The 21,045-nt window shown below is 45.4% G+C and overlaps 1 protein-coding gene across 5 annotated transcripts in view; it reads left to right on the top strand.

Moving 5' to 3' along the window:
• The window catches only part of LOC147315705 (uncharacterized), a 36,298-nt gene extending 20,680 nt beyond the window's left edge, over nt 1-15,618 (top strand). For all 5 annotated transcript variants that reach the window (XM_086258684.1, XM_086258685.1, XM_086258686.1 and 2 more), the window contains 6 exons: nt 11,178-11,385; nt 13,193-13,331; nt 14,033-14,102; nt 14,398-14,444; nt 14,643-14,701; nt 15,497-15,618. In XM_086258684.1, coding sequence (XP_086114810.1) covers nt 11,178-11,385; nt 13,193-13,331; nt 14,033-14,102; nt 14,398-14,444; nt 14,643-14,701; nt 15,497-15,539 — 566 coding nt within the window. In that variant the 3' untranslated portion in view covers nt 15,540-15,618. The remainder of the gene's footprint in view (nt 1-11,177; nt 11,386-13,192; nt 13,332-14,032; nt 14,103-14,397; nt 14,445-14,642; nt 14,702-15,496) is intronic.
• Nucleotides 15,619-21,045: the final 5,427 nt, after the last annotated feature.

The raw sequence follows: 21,045 nt of genomic DNA on the forward strand, positions 1-21,045 counted from the left end.
CATCAGCCTGACTAAAGTCTGAGTGTTTTTCTGCAGTGTAATCGCTCACAGGAGCTGCTCACCGCCACGGTTTCAGTTTACTGTAAGACAAAAAATCAGCTGCAGTCAATAGTGTTGATTAGCTAATCAATTAACAGACTAATGAAGAATTTGGGCCTCAGGTTTCTGTTTGATAACCACAGAAAGGCTTTGATGTTGACTGCTGTGAAGTACGAACTTCATTAGTGATGGGAGAAAACTAAGGTTTGGTTTGTGGCACGCATTTATTTATTTATAATTATATTCAAGTATATGACCACCGCACGGTTTGATGTCGTTTTTCCTGCTGCATTACGTGAACCTTGGTCTAGAAAAGTTAGCACGTTAGCATCTTTGAAGTGGGCGTGGACTGCGTCCTTTATTTCCTGTCGTCCATCTTTCTAGGTTGAAGTTTTTAATAATAAGCTGTGTATTTACAGTAATCCTGCTCTAAACACTCAGTTTAACATAGTTCTTTTACACTGTTGGATCTGAATGATGTCACAGAGCAGGGATGTCCCAAATATGGTCATCTCAGGCACAGAAGCCCCACCCATCTGTTTTTTGTGGTGGCAGCCAATTGTAACAATGTTGACATAAGGAGGAGGAGCTAAAAAGGCAGGTACCAAGGTCCAGAATCAGATATAAAGAAGGGTTGTTTGGAACTGTGAATCATGCAAAGCAGCTGTAGGAATAAAACGGGAAGTAGAATGACTCCACTGTAGCATCATGAAGGAGGACGTACTCGATTTAAATGATGCAGCCGTGCACGAGATGCTCTTTCAGGAAGTTCTTGTAGACCTTTCAGAGTAAATGTTCGAGTAGTGAAGATGTCAGTGACGCAGTTGAACTAAAATCATATTTGTCTCACTTTAATGTTTCAAAAGCTCAAATGTTCTTTCACGCCGCTCGCTGCTGACCATCATGTGTCCTTCTGCTGTTGCATCATCTGAGGTCACAGCGCTGCTTTCACTTCCCGTGTGTGTGTGTGTGTGTGTGTGTGTGTGTGTGTGTGTGTGTGTGTGTGTGTGTGTGTGTGTGTGTGTGTGAGTGAGAGAGATTAATGAGCGATGGCCATGAAGTGACAGAACGTGTAGCCGTGAGGCTGTCGCACTGTGACTAAGCAGTATTTGCTGTGTGTGTGTGGGTGGGGGGGCTGCAGTGAATTAACTCAGTTTTGTGTTGCAAGCTAGCCTGAGGACACAGCTCAGTGACTCACCTCCGTCCTCGGTTCAGACGCTCTGAGTCTGATCGCACGTTTTTATAAATCAGACCGAGCTACACTCAAGTGATGCTGAGCTCGACTGTTGATGAAAAGGTTCCTAACAGGAAGTGTTTTTGAGTATTTTGGTCATTTTTTCCTGCAGAAAAACATTTTTCAGTTTAATTCTTCGGCTTTCTGAGCGAGCGCCATCCAAGCTGACGAGAAGGCAGCTGTCCAGCTCACAGCCTGACGACAGGCTGCTTTTATTTCTTTTACACGATCACATGAAGTCCTGTAAGCTGTCACATTAGGCCGTTTTAAAATTTCAGTATACACATTGACCTCTTGTACATCATCACAGCTTTGAAGCAGGGACTGACGTGTTTTCACACTCAAAGCGACGTTCAGCTGCTGGGTCAGTCGATCAGGTTTATTCATGCAGCACCAAATCACAGCAGCAGCCTCGAGGTGCTTTATATCGTACAGTAGATCCTACAATAATAGAGAAAACCCAACAATCATATGACCCCCTATGAGCAGCACTTTGGCGACAGTGGGAAGGAAAAACTCCCTTTTAACAGGAAGAAACCTCCAGCAGAACCAGGCTCAGGGAGGGGCGGGGCCATCTGCTGTGATTGGTTGGGGTGAGAGAAGGAAGACAGGATAAAGACATGCTGTGGGGTGAGAGAAGGAAGACAGGATAAAGACATGCTGTGGAAGAGAGACAGAGGTTAATAACAGATATGATTCAATGCAGAGAGGTCTGTTAATACATCGTGAGTTTATAAACCGCCAGCTCAACCTGTAATTATACAGAATAATTTATTCGCAGAGTTTATAGTGGCGTAAACGCAGAGCCTCTGTTTTGTTCTGATGCCGGGCTGGCGGCTGTTTGAACCCTCGCAGGTATCCACCGCGGTGTGACGACCTTACATCGATCAGATTACGGCGATGAAGAAAACAAAGCCTGCGTTGTGATGGATGACAGAAGTGCGATTTGCTGGCAGGTGAACATCAGACTGGTTGCAGCAGGTGAACTCTGTCGTTGGTCTGATCGTCTTACCTGAGGCTCGACGGTGAGCCGGGTCTGCTGGTGGCTTTTCCAGTCTCACTGGTTTGTGAGCGTCTGCAGCAGATCAACCCTGAGGACGAGCGTGCTGTCCCTGTCAGACGCATCAGCATGTTTCAGATGCTCAAACTTCCTTTCGTGGTTTCTAGAGCAGTTCGCCATCCGCACCGTGTCGCTCAGTCGCCTTCACCATGATTTGAGCTTTCAGCCTTCGGGATGTTTGATTGTCTGACTCTGGAGCTTCGCTCTGTCAGTTTCTCAATGATAAAGACGCCGTTAAAGCAGCCGCTCTCCTTCAGCACGCCGTCCATCAGTAACGTATGAACAAACGAACTGCAGCTCTCCCAGCATGCACCGGTGCAGGGATTGCTACTGAACATGAGCTGATGTACCATCTGTTGGATTCCTCACCGTTCAGTCTTCTTCTGTCCTCTGCAGCTGCGTTGGTCCTTCCACAGCCTTGTGACACGCTGCCTCCTCCTGTGGCGACCATCCTTGTTAGGAAGCCTGTTGCTCCTTTCACACCGACCTCTGCTTCCTTAGTTTGAGTCGTGGAGGTTTCATTGTACTGACCTGCAGTCAGCTTCAGGCAGGGTTGTTTTAATGACTGCATGAAGTGTGGAGTCTTCCTCACTGCTGGACGGAGACAGGCCTTCCTCGTTTCTCTTTCCTCATAAATTTGCTTTTTTCTTTGTATATTTTTGACGTTTTGGTCATGAATCTGGCCCCTCCCCTCTCCGTGACCGTATTTCCTGGTAAATTTGCCCGTTTTTGGCTCGTTTTGGTTTGCGTGATTTTGTTCGTCTTTAAATGTGAAAGTTTGAGTCTTTTCCTCACAAATGTGCAACGTTCATATTAAACATGAGGAACTTGACCTCCTGGTCCAGACCCTCGCTGCCTTCAGCGGGCAGGGGAGTGTCCCGGGTTTAAAGCGGACCCGTGCGGGCTCAACCTGTCCCAGCAGAGGTCCGTGAGTGAGACAGAGCCTAACTGCGCATGCCCGGCCCCCCTCCTCTGCCTCACCTCTCTCAGCGGAGCTTCAAGATGGACGCCAAATGTGGTTAGTGTGGCTCTGATCTTTTGTTTACCGTCTCTCCTGTCTCCATCCGCCGCTAGCGTCGCGTTTATGACCGGTTTGCCTTTGCATGAGCACCGAGAGCGGGGCTCCTTTCGAGGCGGGAAAGGCTGTCGTTGAGTCGGGGAGGACTGAAGGCGCACCGGGCCGCCTGCGGGAGGTCATGCCGGACGGTTTGACGGCTCGTCCCCGCGAGGAGGCGAGCAGCCGGTGGGGACAGACGGAGAGCATCCCGGGGAGAAAAACTAAAACATTTAGGGGGGACGGTATCCGTGTCAGAGAAGGGGGGGGGGGGGGGGGGGGATTAAAGCAGCGGCCGGGTTTAGCTCGCTGTGATGCGGGTCTATTTTTAGCCAGCCTCCATCGCTCCTAGCACGCCTGCTACCATATGTAGCCAGGCGGACACATTTGGATCCCAGACCCTCCTCCACCTCCTCCCGTCTGTCTCTTCTCATGTTATGTGCTCGGTCCGAGTCTTTACGACCGCACGGTAGGCGGTCTACCGGCTGCTAACGGCGTTAGCACCGAGTTAGCACGTTGAGCAGAGAGATAACTAGCTGTCGGCTAACGTAGCATCTGTCAGCCCACATGTAGCGTGTAAACGGGATGAGCCGTCTTTCTCGTGGCTCTGTGTAAATAACGGTGGGTCTCTGAAGGGGTTTGGGAGCCGTTATGATGGGCGTCAGTGAACGCACCATCAGAGCCAGTATAAAACACTAACAGGGAGTCCTGGTGTGAAGCTCACTGTGCGCGGTGTCCACAACAACACGAATGCAAACGAAATCATTTTATTTTTGATGAAACGTTTCTGCTCTGCGTTTCTGTTTAAAATGAATTGAACGACTCTTTCCTCTGACACAGTCTGATTACTCTTGAGTTTGTCCTGCATGCATTAGCACACTTTCTACAGTCTGGTGTATTTACAGTAGTTTCTATACTGGTGTCCTTGGACAGGCAGTGTTAATGTTACATAAAGGAAAAATCACCCAAATTATTTTAACTGGACTTTAAGTTCAGGTTTAATTTATTTAAAGACTGGATTAGCTGTAAATAAAACCCAGGAGCAGACAGACTGTTTGCAGGGTGAATGCAGAGGTTGGACTCACTCGTGTTTCTGTCAGGAGCATGGAGACCGTAAAACATTTATGTCATCGCACAAAAAGAAATGAAACGTGCACTGAAACAATCTGCTGTTAGGCTAACAGCCCTGGAACGTGTGGCCCGGGGAACCTGAGCGGTGCAGCTAAACAAGTTCATCCCGGCTGGATGGAGAGAACCTGACGGCCGCGGTGAGCAGCGTGACCACAGCGGCCGTCAGCTGTTAAGCCTTTCTGCTTCAGTGTTTGAAGCATCGTTTGGCTCTGCGCAGACTGGATCTGCAGTGTGTGGTTGGCTGTACTCAGCTGTGCGTCACACAGTTTGGAAACACATTGATGTCGTTTCATCGTTGCGATCAGAGCCTCCCGCTGCGTGCGGCGCTCCTTCAGTGCAGTCGCGACTGTTTTAAGCCGAGTTCACGTTTAAAACGTTTTCCTTCAGCTGAGAATCTAAAGCTCGCTCAGAGCAGATGTAGAGGACGGGAGAGCTCTGAGCATGACCACCTCCGGTCCAGGATTCAGCATCTGTTACCATGGTGATGGAGCTGGGATAGCAGCCATGTGCCGTCCTTTCATAAAGTGTTAATTATTGATTATTGGCTGGACTCGAGCTCGTAGCTGAAATGTGTTTAAACATTTTTACTGTTCCTAAATCAAGTTGTCACATATTCATCGTCATTATTTACGCTGTATCTGTTGCATATTTTGGTCTTTTGAGAAACTATTAAAGTCGGATTAGGCAAGGCAAGGCAAGTTTATTTGTATAGCACAATTCAACAACAAGGTGATTCAAAGTGCTTTACAGAGACATTAGAAACAAGAACAAATAAAAAGCATGATTTAAAATTGAATAAAACAAGCAAATAAACTAACTAATTAACAAACAAACAACAGTATATAAAATCAAAACAGATAAAATCAGTAGTTAAATGTAAGTTTTGAAATTTAAGCTTAAAGTGTGGATTTGGTGCTTTATTCAAATGCAGCTGAGAACAGGTGAGTCTTCAACCTGGATTTAAATAAACTGAGTGTTTCAGCTGATCTGAGGCTTTCTGGGAGTTTGTTCCAGATATAAGGAGCATAAAAGCGGAATGCAGCTTCTCCGTGTCTGGTTCTGACTCTGGGAACTGATAAAAGACCGGATCCAGATGACCTGAGGGATCTGGATGGTTCATACTGGGTCAGGAGGTCATTGATGTATTTTGGTCCTAAACCATTCAGAGCTTTATAGGCCAGCATCAGAACTTTAAAGTCTATCCTCTGACGGACAGGCAGCCAGTGTAAGGACCTCAGAGCTGGACTGATGTGGTCCACTTTTTTGGTCTTAGTGAGGACTCGAGCAGCAGAGTTCTGAATGAGCTGTAGTTGTCTGACTGATTTTTTTAGGTAGACCTGTAAAGATGCTGTTACAGTAATCAAGCCTACTAAAGATGAATGCATGGACTAGTTTTTCCAGGTCCTGTTGAGACATCAGATCTTTTATCCTTGATATATTCTTGAGGTGATAGTAAGCTGACTTTGTTATTGTCTTAATGTGTTTTTCTAAGTTTAGGTCTGCATCCATCACTACACCCAAATTTCTCGCCTGGTTTGTGGTTTTTAGATGTATAGATTGAAGTTCTCTGGTGACCTGTAATCGTTTTTCTTTGGCGCCAAAGACTATTACCTCAGTTTTGTTTTTGTTTAGCTGGAGAAAATTGTGGCACAACCAGTCATTGATTTCCTCAATGCATTTACCAAGAGCCTGTACAGGGCCTCGGTCTCCTGGTGACATTGTGATATATATTTGTGTGTCATCTGCATAGCTGTGATAGTTTATTTTGTTGTTGTTTATAATCTGTGCCAGTGGGAGCATGTAGATGTTAAACAGAAGGGGTCCCAAGATGGAACCTTGGGGAACTCCACATGTGATACTTGTCTGCTCAGATGTGAAGTTACCTATTGATACAAAGTATTTCCTGTTTTCTACGTATGTTTTGAACCAGTTTAGTACAGTTCCTGAAAGACCTGTCCAGTTCTCCAGTCGTTTGAGTAATATGTTGTGGTCAACTGTATCAAATGCTGCACTGAGATCCAGTAAAACTAGGACTGACATTTTTCCACTGTCTGTATTCAGACATATGTCATTAAACACTTTTGTCAGAGCGGTTTCAGTGCTGTGATTCTGTCTAAAACCTGACTGGAAGGCATCATAGCAGTTATTCTGTTTTAAGAAGTAACTGAGCTGTTGAGAAACTGCTTTTTCAATGATCTTACTTAAAAACGGGAGATTTGAGATCGGCCTGTAGTTGTTCATTTGTGTCTTGTCAAGATTGTCCTTTTTCAGTATAGGTTTGATTACAGCAGTTTTTAGTGATTCTGGAAACACACCTGATAATAAAGAAAAGTTGACGATCTGTAACAGGTCTGACTCTAAAGTCTTTGAGACCTTTTTGAAAAAACTTGTTGGCAGGACATCTAAACAGCAGGAGGAGGAGTTCAGTTGACCTAAGATGTCCTCCAGGTCTTTGCTGTTAATAGGTTGAAACTGTTTCATGGTGTTTAAACAGTTTTTTGGTGGACACAGTACATATCCTGGATCTGCTGTTGATGTACCAATTGCTTGTCTAATTTTTTGGATTTTTTCAGTGAAGAATTTGGCAAAGTCATTGCAGGCCATGGTCGAATGAAGTTCAGCTGCCACTGACACAGGAGGGTTTGTTAGCCTGTCAACTGTAGAAAATAAGACCCGAGCATTATGGCTGTTTTTAGTGATGATGTCAGAGAAGTAGGACCTCCTTGCATTCCTCAGTTGTAAATTATAATTGTGAAGTTTCTCTTTATAAATGTCATAATGAACCTGGAGGTTTGTTTTTCTCCATCTGCGCTCAGCTTTCCTACACCCTTTTTTTCATTTTTCACCAGTGTGGAGTTTCTCCATGGAGACTTTTTCCTTCCAGAGATAACCTTCACCTTAATGGGAGCAATAGTGTCCATTACATTTAACATGTTAGCATTGAAGCTATTGACGAGCTCATTGACTGACCCTCTGGGCAGGTCAGGTGTTAATGGGAAGACCTGGTTAAAAATTGCACTACTGTGTTCAGTTATACACCGTTTTGTGATCACTGTTGTTGATATATTTATGTGGGCTGAGATTTTACTTTCAAAGAAAACACAGTAATGATCAGACACGCCCACATCAGACACAGTAACCTTTGAAATGCTCAGGCCTTTGGAGATCAGTAGGTCAAGAGTGTGTCCTCTATTATGTGTGGCCTCTGTTACATGCTGAGTCAGCCCAAAGTTGCCCAGAGTGTTACTCAGGTCTTTAGTCCCTTTGTCCTGAGGGTTGTCCACATGAATGTTAAAATCCCCAGCAATAATTACACAGTCAAAATCAACACAGATCACAGACAGCAGTTCACTGAGGTCATTAAAAAAGTCTGTGCCGTATTTGGGAGGCCTGTAAACATTAAGAAACACAACTTTGGATGGGGCCTTCAGCTGTAAAGCCACATATTCAAAAGACTGAAAACTTCCAGGAGATAGCTGCTTACATTGAAATGATTCATTAAATAAGACAGCAACCCCTCCTCCTCTCCTGCTCGCCCTGACCTCACTGATAAAACTGTAGTTAGGAGGGGTCGTCTCGATGAGAACAGCTCCACTGTTACTTTGGTCCAACCAAGTTTCAGTTAAAAACATAAAATCAAGGCTGTGCTCAGTGATTAAATCATTAATTAAAAATGTTTTCCCAGCTAGAGATCTAATGTTTAATAAAGCCAACTTAAGTGTTTTAGAGGTATTACTTGTCCCCTCATGTTTGGGAGCAGTCTGTGGCACACAAGGTATGTTTACTATGTTTAAAGATCTTTAGAGTGCAGCTCTCTGTGTTTTGACCAGGCCACATGTCTCCTGTCACCTAAAAGTACAGAAATTTTAAAACCTTCTAGTAAACAGGGTCCCAGCTTCTCCTGGGAAAAGTCATCACTGCCATAATCCTCACAGCCCGGACCCTTCACACATCACACATCAGACTGCGGAGACAGGGCATGAAGAGGAACTAAGGGGGGCAAGGCTGGGCAATGTGACTTCGATTGCTCTGTTGAGGGTGGGGCTCGATGGCGAACCTTTGGCCGCTCTGGTGGGGGGTTTATGGGGGACAAAAAGGGATTGGGACGGGGGGTAGATCTGAGCCCAGCATTGACCCGCTCCATCATCTCCTCAGTGAATTTCAGGTGTGGGGAGGAGGGAGAAAGGGAGGGGGAGGAGGGTGATGGCCTGTCAGGGGTTTGGGGGACTGGGGAAGGTCGTGGTCCCTTGTCCTGGTCGTTGGTGTTGTTGAGAGAGTTGGAGGCAAATAGGGACCCCTCTTCTTGCCTTAGATGTCTCTCCTTTCTGAGGCTCTTCCCGGGTGGGGGCAAATGGAGCTCCTCCTCAAGGTTTCTGCTGGGCTTTGTCTGTTCTTGGAGTACTGTTTGTTCCTCTTTATGAGATAACTCCTCGTTTATCTCAGCCTTGGCACCAAGCACGGATGGATGACGTATGGAATAAAACAAGTTGGAGGTGAACAGTTTCACCCCTGACTTGTTAAAATTAAATCCATTTGCTTTGAACAGATGCCTGCGTTCCCAAAAAATATTAAAGTTGTCGATAAAATGCACTGAGTGGTCAGCACATGCTGATATAAGCCATTTATTCAGTGTAAACAACCTGATGATTTTCATCCTCGTGACGTTTTCTTAACCTTAAATCTTTATTTCTGAGCGTTGCATTTAATCATCTGCTGGTTCAGCTTCTCAAACTTTTAACTGCTTCTGCTTCTCGTTCACACGTCTGACAGCAAACTGATTATCCTTAAGCTTCAGAAAGCAGACGGACATTTCACTCTTCTGGAGGAGTTATTGGGTTTTGTCTGTTGGCAGCAGGTAAAGCTGAGGCTCACCTGAGCGGAGCAACAGGCAGACGTCTGGGATCTTTTCAGTTTTTCCGGTTTGCTTGCTTTCCTCTGATGAAATATAAAATTTCAGGGATAATGTTTGAACATTTGATGATACGGATTCATTTTCTGGAATATTTCGGCCCGTCGTCTCACTGTGAAGGATCCGTTTGCATTTTAAAGCTGCTTCCTTATCACAGAGCATGTTATCTGGTGACTCTGAATGGCGCCGTTTATTCTTCGGTGCTTTGTGGTGCATTTGAACTCTTCTCCCTGACCTGCTGCAGTGAAACGTCTGCGAGCCTGCAGGAAACCCGGCGCTCTTTCACTTCTAATATTGTCCGCTGACCTGCCTGGAATTCCCTGATGAAATATAAGCGTGCTCGGAGCAGGTCATGAGCTCAGCTGTCGCTCAGGAGGAGCTAACCTCCCCGCTCGCCTTCTCAGCGCCCGTCAGAGAAGGGAGGACTTCCTGTCAGTCAGGAACCTGCAGATTTTTTATTTTAGTGTTTTAGTTTGATGCTGCTGCTGATTGTTTTCAGCAGTGATAATAAAGCCTGTAAGAGTCTAACGTGAAGCTCAGCAGGGACAGAGCATTTTCTTTCACTCTGCAGTGCGATACCTGCAGCAGGTGTCAGGAGGCCACGCCCCCAAGCGGACACAAGCCATGTGCTTAGTAAGCGTAGCCATTACACTCCACCAGACTCCATTCAGAAAAACGGGAATTTTACGTCACAGTGCACACGTTCATGCTTCTGCCACGACTCGAGTGTGTTTAAATTCACAGCTGAGTGACGTTTAACACACGAAACACATGAAGTTGGTGCTCTGCCAGCTCGGCGTGGCTCTGCCTGCACGCTGCAGGAAAACTCAGAGCGCCATTTAGGTGCACGGGGAGCGTGGGGGCGGAGCTCCAGGGGGAGCGCAGGTGAGACCTGCCTTAATGCAGCTCAGCGTCAGGCTGTCAGTATAAACGGTGATGTTGTACCCAGACTGAGCGCAGCGCTCTGAGGTTCTCGCTGTGTTCTGCATCATTTTTACCACAGACGGGTGAAAATGATCATCGTGTATATTTTCATGTGTCAGGCAGCTGTAACAGAGCTGACTGTCACCGGACGCCTGGCCCCAACCTCAGCGCTGAGCATGATGACGATGATGATGATGTGTGTCTTCAGTCATTGCTGCTGGAGGTAAAAGTGAATCAAAGTCCCAGAGAGACGGACAAGAGTCTGAGTCAGCTGCTGCAGGGTTTAAACTCTGTATGAGGCCGACTGAGCGTGACCTCTGACCCCTGGATGCTCCACTCTAAGATGATGTCATGCAGCGTCCATGTGAGAGGGCAGAAAATCTGGTTTCGGCTTCGCCCTGCAGGCGCTTTAAAGTCAGTGTGTTTCCTCCCGCTCGCGTCTGCTGACGGTCTCGTGGTCGCTGAGCTCTGATCTGTTTGTGCCGCTTGGACAAAAACAAGGAAAATGATGCAAATCACCAACAAACAGGGAAGAAAAGCTGGAAGCTTGTTAGAGCTGCAGGAGGAAGGAAACAGTTGGGTTTGGTGTCAGGTCATGGGCGTCACACGCAGCTCGGTTTGATATCGAATCACCAGTAAAACTTTAATGTTTGTAGAGTCATAATAATGAAATCTGTGGTCATGATGAGTGTGGACATTCACCTTTGGAGCAGGAGGTCTGAGGGGAGAGCAGGACAGCATCACCGTGCAGATCGTTAGTTACAATATCTAACCACACAAACTGTTTCTTCTCCTATGACGGTTTTTGCTGCTCTTCCCGCTGCAGTGGTGGATCTCCTCTACTGGCGTGATGTGAAGACCACGGGCGTGGTGTTCGGCGCCGCCCTGCTGCTGCTCCTCTCCCTGACGGTGTGCAGCATCGTGAGCGTGTGCTCCTACATCTGCCTGGCCCTGCTCTCAGTCACAATCTGCTTCAGGATATACAAAGGCATCCTGCAGGCCATCCAGAAGTCAGATGAGGGACACCCATTCAAGTGAGTACCGCCCGTCTGCAGAGTTGTCAGAGGTTGAAGTCCATAAAGTCGCCTCTACATTAGCAGAGTTTGATTATTTTTCCATGTTTTCTTGAAAAATGTTGAAAAGTGTCAGACGGTGAGTCGTGTGTCCACGGGAGCTGCTGAGGGCAAATTAAGCTGGTTGGAGACCTGCAGCACCTCCCTGTAGTGAAGGACACACAGTGTCGACCCAGAGCTGCAGTAGATGCTCTGGCCTCTTCGGTTTTAGGGTCAAAGGTCATTAATAAAAACAACAAATCTGTTCTGAGCTGCTGGAAAAGCTCGAGCAGTTTCATCGGCACTGAGTTTCCATAAAATCTGTCTCGACGAGATAAAACGAAGCAGATCTTTGATCAAACAAAACAGGAAATAAAGGTTTGTTTTAAAATGCCAGGAAAATCCTCCTGAGGGGATTTAACCAGCAGGAGGAGAAACGGGAGGAGCTTTCAGCTGTGAGCGAGGAGGAGATGAAGCTTCGGCATTCATAGATTGGAGTTGAATGACTTGGCAGGTGCAGAGCGGTGAGGGACGGGAGGTAAAACATTAAAAGCTGTGTCAAAGTTTGGGTCTGGAGCCGTGCGAGTCTCCGCTCGTCAGATTTCATCGGGAATTTAAACCCGGCCAATCCCGTTAGAGAAATCAACGACCTGATTAATCCTGATTATCAGCCGGAGCTCCAGCACTCTGCTGCCGCTCCTGTTGCGTCAGGCCTCCATCAGAATCGCTCCTTTCTCACCGCAGCAGGGAAAGGTCAGAGGTCACGCTGAGCTCCTAGTTTCTTTGGTGGTTTGTTCCCTCAGACGGAGAAAAACCTTCTTACAGTGTTTCCTCCTCGCTGCGAACCTCAGGCGCAGGTTAGCGTAAGCAGAGAGGCACGTTACGTCTGACTTCCTGCAGATTTCTTTGTTTTTACTCAGAGACGTGATCGTGCAGCGAACGCTCCATCTGTGCTCGATCAGCTTCACTGAGTATTCACAGCAGACGTGTCTGTACCTAAAAACACGACTTTCTAGATTTTGGAGTTTGCGTTGCTCACGCTGTCGATTTATTAGATTTAAAAACAAACGTTGAAGTTTTAACCGTCAAAGCTGTGAACTTTGCAAAGTCGTGTGAAGGCAGATAAGTGATGGAGCAACCTGCGTGGAAACGTAACCATGCACAATGTGGATCAGCCGCCAACGGTCACTTCCTGTTACACATGTTTGGTTTCTGCTGCTGCAGTTGTCCAACATGCGCACACCTCCCAGGATAAACAGTGTCCAGTATTTACACTGTTGCTCTGCAGTTTCACCGCAGCAGCACTGGTGCTGCCTCCATCGACACGTTGTTAGGGAGGCGAACGCCGAGTTATTTATCGTAACGACGTGAAAACAGCCTGACTGACTTCATCAGTTTGTTCTTGAGCAGCGAGTTCGAGCGTCCACCATTCATACGACCAGAGAACGTGACGTTTTTTTGATACAGAGACTGGTTTTACTGGTTTTGAAGTTGAACTTGGATGTTATATTTTTCTATAAAAATTCAAACTAATCATCGATATAAAAGAAAAATGTGGGAAAATATATTGTAAATGTCTTAAGTGGCACTAAAGTGGTTCAAATGTCGACAAGCCACGCCCCTAATAATGCATACGTGAAGCATTAAGTTTAAAAGGGTGAGTCATAAATGTCTCGTATGAAGGGGAAAGGATCTATAGTGCCAAAACACAGACTCACCGCTGCCTCTGCTGGACGCTAGAGGAACTGCAGCATATCTTTACAGTGTTGACCTCTGCTGTGCCCTGCAGGCAGTATCTGGACCAGGAGGTGGCGCTGTCTGAAGACATGGTCCACAAGTACAGCGACATGGTTCTGGCCAAGCTCAACAAGACCATCGGTGACCTGAGACGCGTGTTCCTGGTCGAGGACCTGGTCGACTCCATCAAGGTGAGTTTGAAGGCTCGTGTTTCTCTGCAAGTGTCCCGTAGCTCCGCCCACAGCTCCCCCCGCATGACGCGGGCGCTGCGTCCGCGTGCGCACACGGGCTCGTGCTTTTTGAGGCTGTGTTAATGAGCGGCACCTGCACTGACTTACTGCGAGTGCAGGTCAGCGTTCAGGCGGCGCTGCAGCTGTCGGGGGCTGTCGTCGCCTCGCTGAGCCCCTCCCACCCCCCGGCCTGCTGTCCAAATACAGATCTGCAGCTCAGCGGGCAGACGCGCCGCCGAGATTCCCTTAGAGGGTAAAAAAAACTGATAGTTTTAATCCCCCCAGGAGCCGCTTCAAGCCTCAGGAATGTCTCACAGACAGGGTGCATTCTGGGATACCCCCGCTATTCTTCTGCCTCTGCTCCAACTTCCTGTTGTTGTCCCGAGTTTTTCCCACCGCAGCAGCGGGTCACTAAATGTCACACGTGTTTCAGTGAGCCTGCAGCCTGAGATGGCATGCTTTAACTGCATCCGCTTACATCACAGCTTCACAAACACAGACTCCACCTCCTAACCTTTGACCCTTCAGTGTGTTAAACCACTGTTCCCTGATTCCTGTGAATATGAAATCAGAAACAAAGTCACAGTTGAGCTGGATGAACCTTTAGTTTTACTCATGAAGTTCTCGAGCCTCCGCTGACTCGTCTCTTCTTCTTCTCTTAGTTTGCCGTGTTGATGTGGATCCTGACCTACGTCGGCGCCTTGTTCAACGGCCTCACTCTTCTTATTCTGGGTGAGTCACAGCGGGGGCGATGATGTCACCAGTCTTAGGGTGGAGGTCTGTGTGTTGTCTCCCTTTGACTCCATCTGGTGGAGATTTTAGGAACTTGCACTGGTCGATTTTGTCTGTCTTCATCAAATGACCAAAACGAAATCCTTTGGAGTCAAATCACAGATAAATGTAACGTTTGTTAAACAGGAAGTCGCATTAAGATGAACTGCTTTAAAGTGCAGTTTGAGGTTCATTTACATAAAAATACTCGAGTAACACGAAGCACACTCAGCCGCCTCCTCTTCTCCTCCTGCAGGTGTGATCGCAGTCTTCAGCTGCCCGATCATCTATGAAAAGCACCAGGTGAGGGCTCATTTTACCCACAATGCACCATTCTGTCTGCAGGTTTGAGGGTGCTTGATGGACTGCTGGGAAATAAACCACAGCCAGTAAAGATGTTCTCTACTTGTTTTTGTTATTTTACTGTTAAATACAGAAAGAACGTCGATGATGGAGGTGCTCGTTCTAGTTTTAATGTGTGTGTGTGTGTGTGTGTTTCAGGCTCAGATCGACCATTACCTGGCTCTCGTCAACAACCAGATCAAAGACGTCGTTGGAAAGTAAGTGAGCAGCAAAACAGCAACTTCCTGTTGTCAAAGCCAACAAAGCCACTGTTTTTAAATTAAGTGTCTGCTGTGGTCGGGCTCGCGGCGGGGGCCTCGCGGCGGGGGCCTCGCGGCGGCCGTGTTGTATTCTTGAAGACGTCGGTAGTTTCATATCTAGGAGAAGCTGCAGAGCAGACTGAGACAAGTGCAGTTTTAAATCTAACCAATTAAACGTGAGCCCTCGGAGCTGCTGTCAGCTCACTGTTCATGATTATTGGAGTTGTGGATGCACTCGTCCACTATCTCTAGTTTTATTTCTGCTGATGTTGTCGTATTAATAAGACTGATGGTCACATGGTTTCTGCTGAAGGCGCGACTTAAACGTTTTTCTTAACTGTGTCAGATCAAATCCAACAAATACATCCAGGAATATTTCAGGCAGCAGGGCTGCTCTTAGTGAGGCTCACGTTAGTTTCCCAGCTCAGTCTCTGAGACTGACGGGAGAACAATGTAATCGGAGTACTCGGACACATCGATTCGCTCCCTCCAAACCCTTTGCTGACTTCCTCCGTGCTGTGAAGTAAAGAGTGAACTCCCCTCAGCTGCAGTCTGAATCAGCTGTGTGACTCCTCCATGGGATCAGTCTGTGCTGTGCTAAAGAGATTCCCACATAATTATACACAAAACATTAAAACGTTTTAACCTGATTGTTTCACGCCCAGACGCCTGATCTTTAACGGCGACTTTGATGTTTGCGTTTCTGTCTCGTTCTCGTGCTGACGGCTCGTCTGTTCTCTGATTCGTTCACAGGATCCAGGCGAAGGTGCCCGGGATGAAACGCAAGACAGAGTGACGGAAACAGGAAGTGGGAGTTGGATTCAGGAAGTCCTGAGCCAGATGATTTGATTGAAGGATGGGGGTGTGTGGGTGGGTGAGGGGAGACGGGGTGGATATGAAGGAAGGCTGGAGGAGGGGGAGGGGTTTGGCGTGGACGCAGCCCTTCCAACTGCATTTGTCAAAATAATAAAACATTTTTTTCCAGTTCAGAATTCCTTTTATGTTTTTGTTTTCTGGGAAAGTTGCAGCCGTGTGACGACTCCGAGGTCGGCGCGATGATTTTTCACGTCCCCCTCCCCCGTTTGATTTTTCTTTTTAAAGTCGAGTTTTGAAATGTTTGTTTCTGCGCTTGAAGAAACGCATTTGGATCTTGAGCGAACCCTCGCTCCCTCCACCCGGCGCGCTGTGGGAGGTCGGCTGCTCCTCGGCCGGGTTCGGGGGATCCGTTTTCTGTTTTTGACTTTAGGTTTTCCAGCTGAAGGGTTCGTTTTTGCGTCGGCTGCGGTCGACGAGCGCCTCGGTTTTTGTTTCTTTTGGTCTGAATATTCTCGCTGATTTTCGGTGTATTTTTGTGATTTCCTGTCGTGTCCCTGAAGCTTGGAGCTCGTTCCTCGGTACGCCGGTTTCGCCTCGATGTGACGAACGACGGATTCGCGAACGACGTCTTTGACTCCTGATGAGGCAGCGGGGGGAGGGAGGAGGGTCGTACTACCTTTTAAAATCTTCATCGCTTCTGAGTAACTCTAGTTAGAAACATCTAGAAATCTTTGCCGGACGATTTAAACACATTAATTACATAAAAGTCGTTATTTCCACGTCATCGCAGCCGTCTAGTGACAAACTCTGGAAGGAACGTTTACATTCATCAACATCAGAAAATATTTAAAAAGATTAAAAAGAACCATCCATGGGATTAAAGTAAGCATTCTCTCTGTGGAGCCGTCATCTTAATAAAGTTGCAACTTGATGTGACTTTTGGGAAACCTTCAAGCATTTGTTTGTTATGCAAGTATAATTGTGAATGATAAACTTCATACTTCAATTGTGACGATAAAAAGCTTCCAGCCGGGAGCCGTGTTTGTGGAATGCATTGTGAGATGTAAACAATTATCAATAAAGCTTCTAGACGAAAGCCCCGCCTCCTCGTCTGTCCGTCACTTCCTGTTGCTTGTTAAATACGGAAGCCCGTTTATGCTCAAACGAGAGGAACAAAGGAAAGTAACTTTTAAAAAAAAAAAGTAAAATTCCCAGCAGTTTGATGTGTTGAATGTAGAACTAAATGCACACAGGAGCATAAGAAGTACAATATTTTTATACTTCACTCGTGAGAAATCAAGATTCTTTGGTGATGAGCTGGATCAAGTTGCACTTTAAAAGTGTTTTAAATCATGATTAGAAATGAAGACAATTTAAACCCAGCCCATATTTATAAATACTCTGCGAATTTAATCTTTAATATTCATTCAGTCACAAAGAAAATTGTTATAATTATAACATTAAATATGTAGTAAAATAAAATTTGTAATTTGCTGGGTTATATTTGAATTCAAATTAAATATTCAAATAAAATAAACTGATGAACTTGTGATTCTGACTCATCAACATTAAGATGAAAGTGGCAGAAATGAGCGTCCACAGCAGGTTGTCTGTGGGTGAGGCTGAAGCTGCTCCTGAACTGGCTCCTCCAACACTTTCAGGTTTGATGACTAAATGATCGATTACTGATTAAAGTTTTACATTTACAGGCTTTGTTTTTCTTACGCATCGTTGGTTGCATAAAATCATGTTCCGGATGATTCCCGTGTTTGTGGAAGAACGACTCCTGTGCTCTCTGAAGTCTGTCTCTGGGACAGACCTTGGATGAGCTCTGGTTGAGTCTAATGAAAACACTAGTCAGACCTGTCTGTGTGAAAGTGAAGAAAGTTTGTGCTCTTGAACGGGCTGAGTTATCACCACCTGAGACCAGGTGTGACTGCAGTCAGCAGACGGCTCACAGGAGAGAAAGAAACTTTGAACTCTTCGCAGGTTTAATCTGGATCAGATCAGGTCTGTTTTCCAGCTCGAGTCTCTCTGACGTCAGAGCGCGTCCTCCTCCCTCCTGCTGATGAAGAGTCTGTAAACCTGCATCATCCCCTCACCACTTTTACCCCCCATGTTTTTATTATCATGACTTCCTAATCAATCTTTCACTTCTATTCCTTATAATCCTTTATGCATATCATCCCCATTAATTACCTAAAATAAACTGGTGACCTGTCCAGTGTACACCACCTCTCCCCCTCAGACAGCTGCGATAGGCTCCACCCTTCATGACTGTCCATGACATTTACACGGGGAGTGGATCCCTGATTCATAAGAGCTCACGATAATGGACGATGATAAGAAATGACTCAACGCAGGGAGGGTTCGGGAACAAATTATTGATAGGAGATTAAAAAACAGTAGATAAAGTGTTGGCAGGAGGTAAAGGGTCAAAAACTGCTGCGAGAGGAAAAGTAACTGTTAGCATTAACAGCTAACGCTAACAAGCTAAATATGTGGTAGGAAAGAAGAGAAGACGGTACGATAGAGAATAAATATAGGATATACTGTAGAATAAAGAGTCTTATTATTGATCGGATATATAAATATATTTTATATATATAGTCCAGCTCCCCTTTTTATTTATATATATTAGGGGTGCAACAACACACAAAATTCACAGTTCGGTTCTTGGAATATATATACATACATATACATATATATATTTATATATTTATAGTTGTCAGCCACCTCCTGTACATGGATGACATCAAGCTGTATGCCAATAGTGAACGAGACCTCGATTCACTGATCCACATCGCCAGGATTTACAGCAGTGTGTAGTCGGATGATAACAAAGAGAAGGAAGGTAGTCTGAGCCACCGCGGTAAAGTGAGCCGTCATTTGTGAGCCGCGGTCAAGCCTCCTATCCGCCGCATAAATTTCCTTGCGCTTTTACACCAGTCTTTACGGTAGCGCCTTTTCGCTTTATATCCCACGCGCACGCGCGCACACAAATTACAATGGAACAGCCCAATACAGTCAATACAATTATGGAAATTTCAGAAATTCATTAAAAATCATCCTGAATAGTTGAGGTCCAACTTTCAACACATCCCTCCTCTAGGACACCTACTGTACCTGTGTGCCAAGTTTCAGCCAGATTCACTGTAAAATTCCTCAAAAATTACAGGAAATTTATATTCAATCTAATACAGCCAATACACTACAGTTATGTCAATTTTCAAAAATTGATTAAAAATCATCCTGAGTAGTTGAGGTCCAACAACAACATAGACATCTATATTTGCTCAGAAACTCTACTTCATTGATAAGATGAATCCACTACAAATAGTCTTCTGAAAAAATATTTTTCAATTTGTTTCAGTTTTTAAAAATATGTTCCTAAAGATTACCGCAAGGTTTAGAATGGAATATGTTTTACTTACTATACAGCGGGTGAGATGATGTAATTTAAAAGCAGACTAAAGAGCAGGACATAGAGGACAACAAAACTGTGATGAACTAAAAGAGAGCCCTTTATTGTGGCTGATGGAAGAAACTTGAACATACAACAAGGCAAAAGCAATAGGTTACAATAACTGTAATTAATCCTGAAATGGGCGAGACTAAAATACGACTGTTATTAATATTACTGTGACTATGTCAACACTACTACAGACCTGAACATGATGGCGACCAGCAGTATGAGATAAAATATTAAGGGGTACACCCAAGACTTGAACATGAGAAAGGAAAACAGACTCTTAAAACAGGAAACATGACGAATGTATACCTCACATTACAGTTTTTTCTGATTGCTTAAGCACATTTTTTGTAACTATTGGCTAATTTTGCAAAACTCTTCACACAAATAAGAAAACCTGTCACCCAATAATCAAAACATTGTAGTTCTCTTGCAAAAGCGAACACAGCTAGATTAACTCTTCACACCTTCGTAAAAATGGTGTTTCCGTATCAAACAGTACACACAAGCCATCATCTACTAAGCACACAATGCGCCAACTGCACACTGATGGTATGAATACAAAACACTTCTGGCTTTTGCTTTCTCTGTGCACAAGGTAGGCTATGTCAGTTTGAGCTCATACTTCTGTCATAGATCCATAAGCATAGAGGGATCCAAACTTCAAGTACTGCTGTTTATTCAAACACATCAAAACAAACACAAGTGTTTATTTCCAAGTATAGGATTATTTGCAATCGCCATAATGACTATATGGGTTACTTGGTCTGCAGTGAACATGCTGCCTCTGCTCCAGCATCTGGTCATCTAGCAATTCTGTAAAGTAACAATTTCAGTATTTTTACATCAATGGTATTGGTGTGTTTCTCATTGGCATATGGCAGTGCTACAAATCTTTGTGCGGAGTGACTGTACTAACCGATTCTCATTTCAAGATGTCCTTATGATGCTTGCTACAGTGTAGCGGCTCGAGTTAGGCTGGACCCGTTGGCCAGCTTCCCTCAGGGTCATTCCACGGTTGATTACATGGTCCACTATTGTAGCTCTGATGTCATCAGCAATTCTATTTCTTACTCTTCCTACCCTTCCTCTGCCCCCTCCTCGTCTTCCTCTTGCTCCTCCTTGTCCTTGTCGTCCTCTTCATCCTACTTCTTCACCTCCACGTCCTCTTCCTCGGCCTCCTCTACTTCTCACTCTTTCTGCTCCCTCCATTGTACTCCGCACACACAGCTTACCTGTATTATAGTGCTTAGGCTGATTGCAAAGTGAACTAATTATCTAAAAAAGTTTTCACATGTGAAAGTGTGCCAGACAGTTGGCAAATTAGTGTTAATGATAGCCATACATGTGTATACTTTTGCTAGGAGTGTGTTGGAAATTTGGTAATTGAGTGTTGTGCAGTGAATTGTGCCTACAGTTTTGCAAAGTGTGTGTTACAAAATTGCAAACTGAGTGCAAAGCAGTTTTTGTGCTTTTAGTTTTGCAAACTCAGTGAGTGGTTTTGCTATAAGTCTGAATAGTTTTAGAGATTGTGCTACAGGAATCACAGTTAGGGTTTAAGCATTCAGAAAAAACTGTAACAAACAAGGGCAATTGGAATGAATTGTAATGGTAGGTGACACGAAATGATCTATTTAAAGTAAATCTGGGTAAAACCTGGCCCAGAGGTAAAGTAGGTGTCCGAGAAGAGGATTGTGTTGAAAGCTTGGCATCGACTTTTAAGAATGATTTTTAATGAATTTTTGAATATGCAACCAGACTGTCACGATGGCTGTATTGGGCTGTTCCATTGTAATTTGTGTGCGCGCGTGTGCGTGTGACTGTTCGAGTCTAGGCTTTCAATCAGGATATAAAGCGAAAAGGCGCTACCGTAAAGACTGGTGTAAAAGCGCAAGGAAATTTATGCGGCGGATAGGAGATGGCTGGCTTGACCGCGGCTCACAAATGACGGCTCACTTTACCGCGGTTCAGAGCCGAGGGGCTCAAACTACCAGAAGCCAACATTGCAGACATA

The sequence above is a fragment of the Aulonocara sp. 'chitande type north' Nkhata Bay genome, linkage group LG13 (assembly GCF_057382095.1).
Source record: "Aulonocara sp. 'chitande type north' Nkhata Bay isolate Kocher_YH1m ecotype deep benthic linkage group LG13, A_spYH_male_GT1.1, whole genome shotgun sequence".
In the NCBI taxonomy this organism is placed as follows: domain Eukaryota; kingdom Metazoa; phylum Chordata; class Actinopteri; order Cichliformes; family Cichlidae; genus Aulonocara; species Aulonocara sp. 'chitande type north' Nkhata Bay.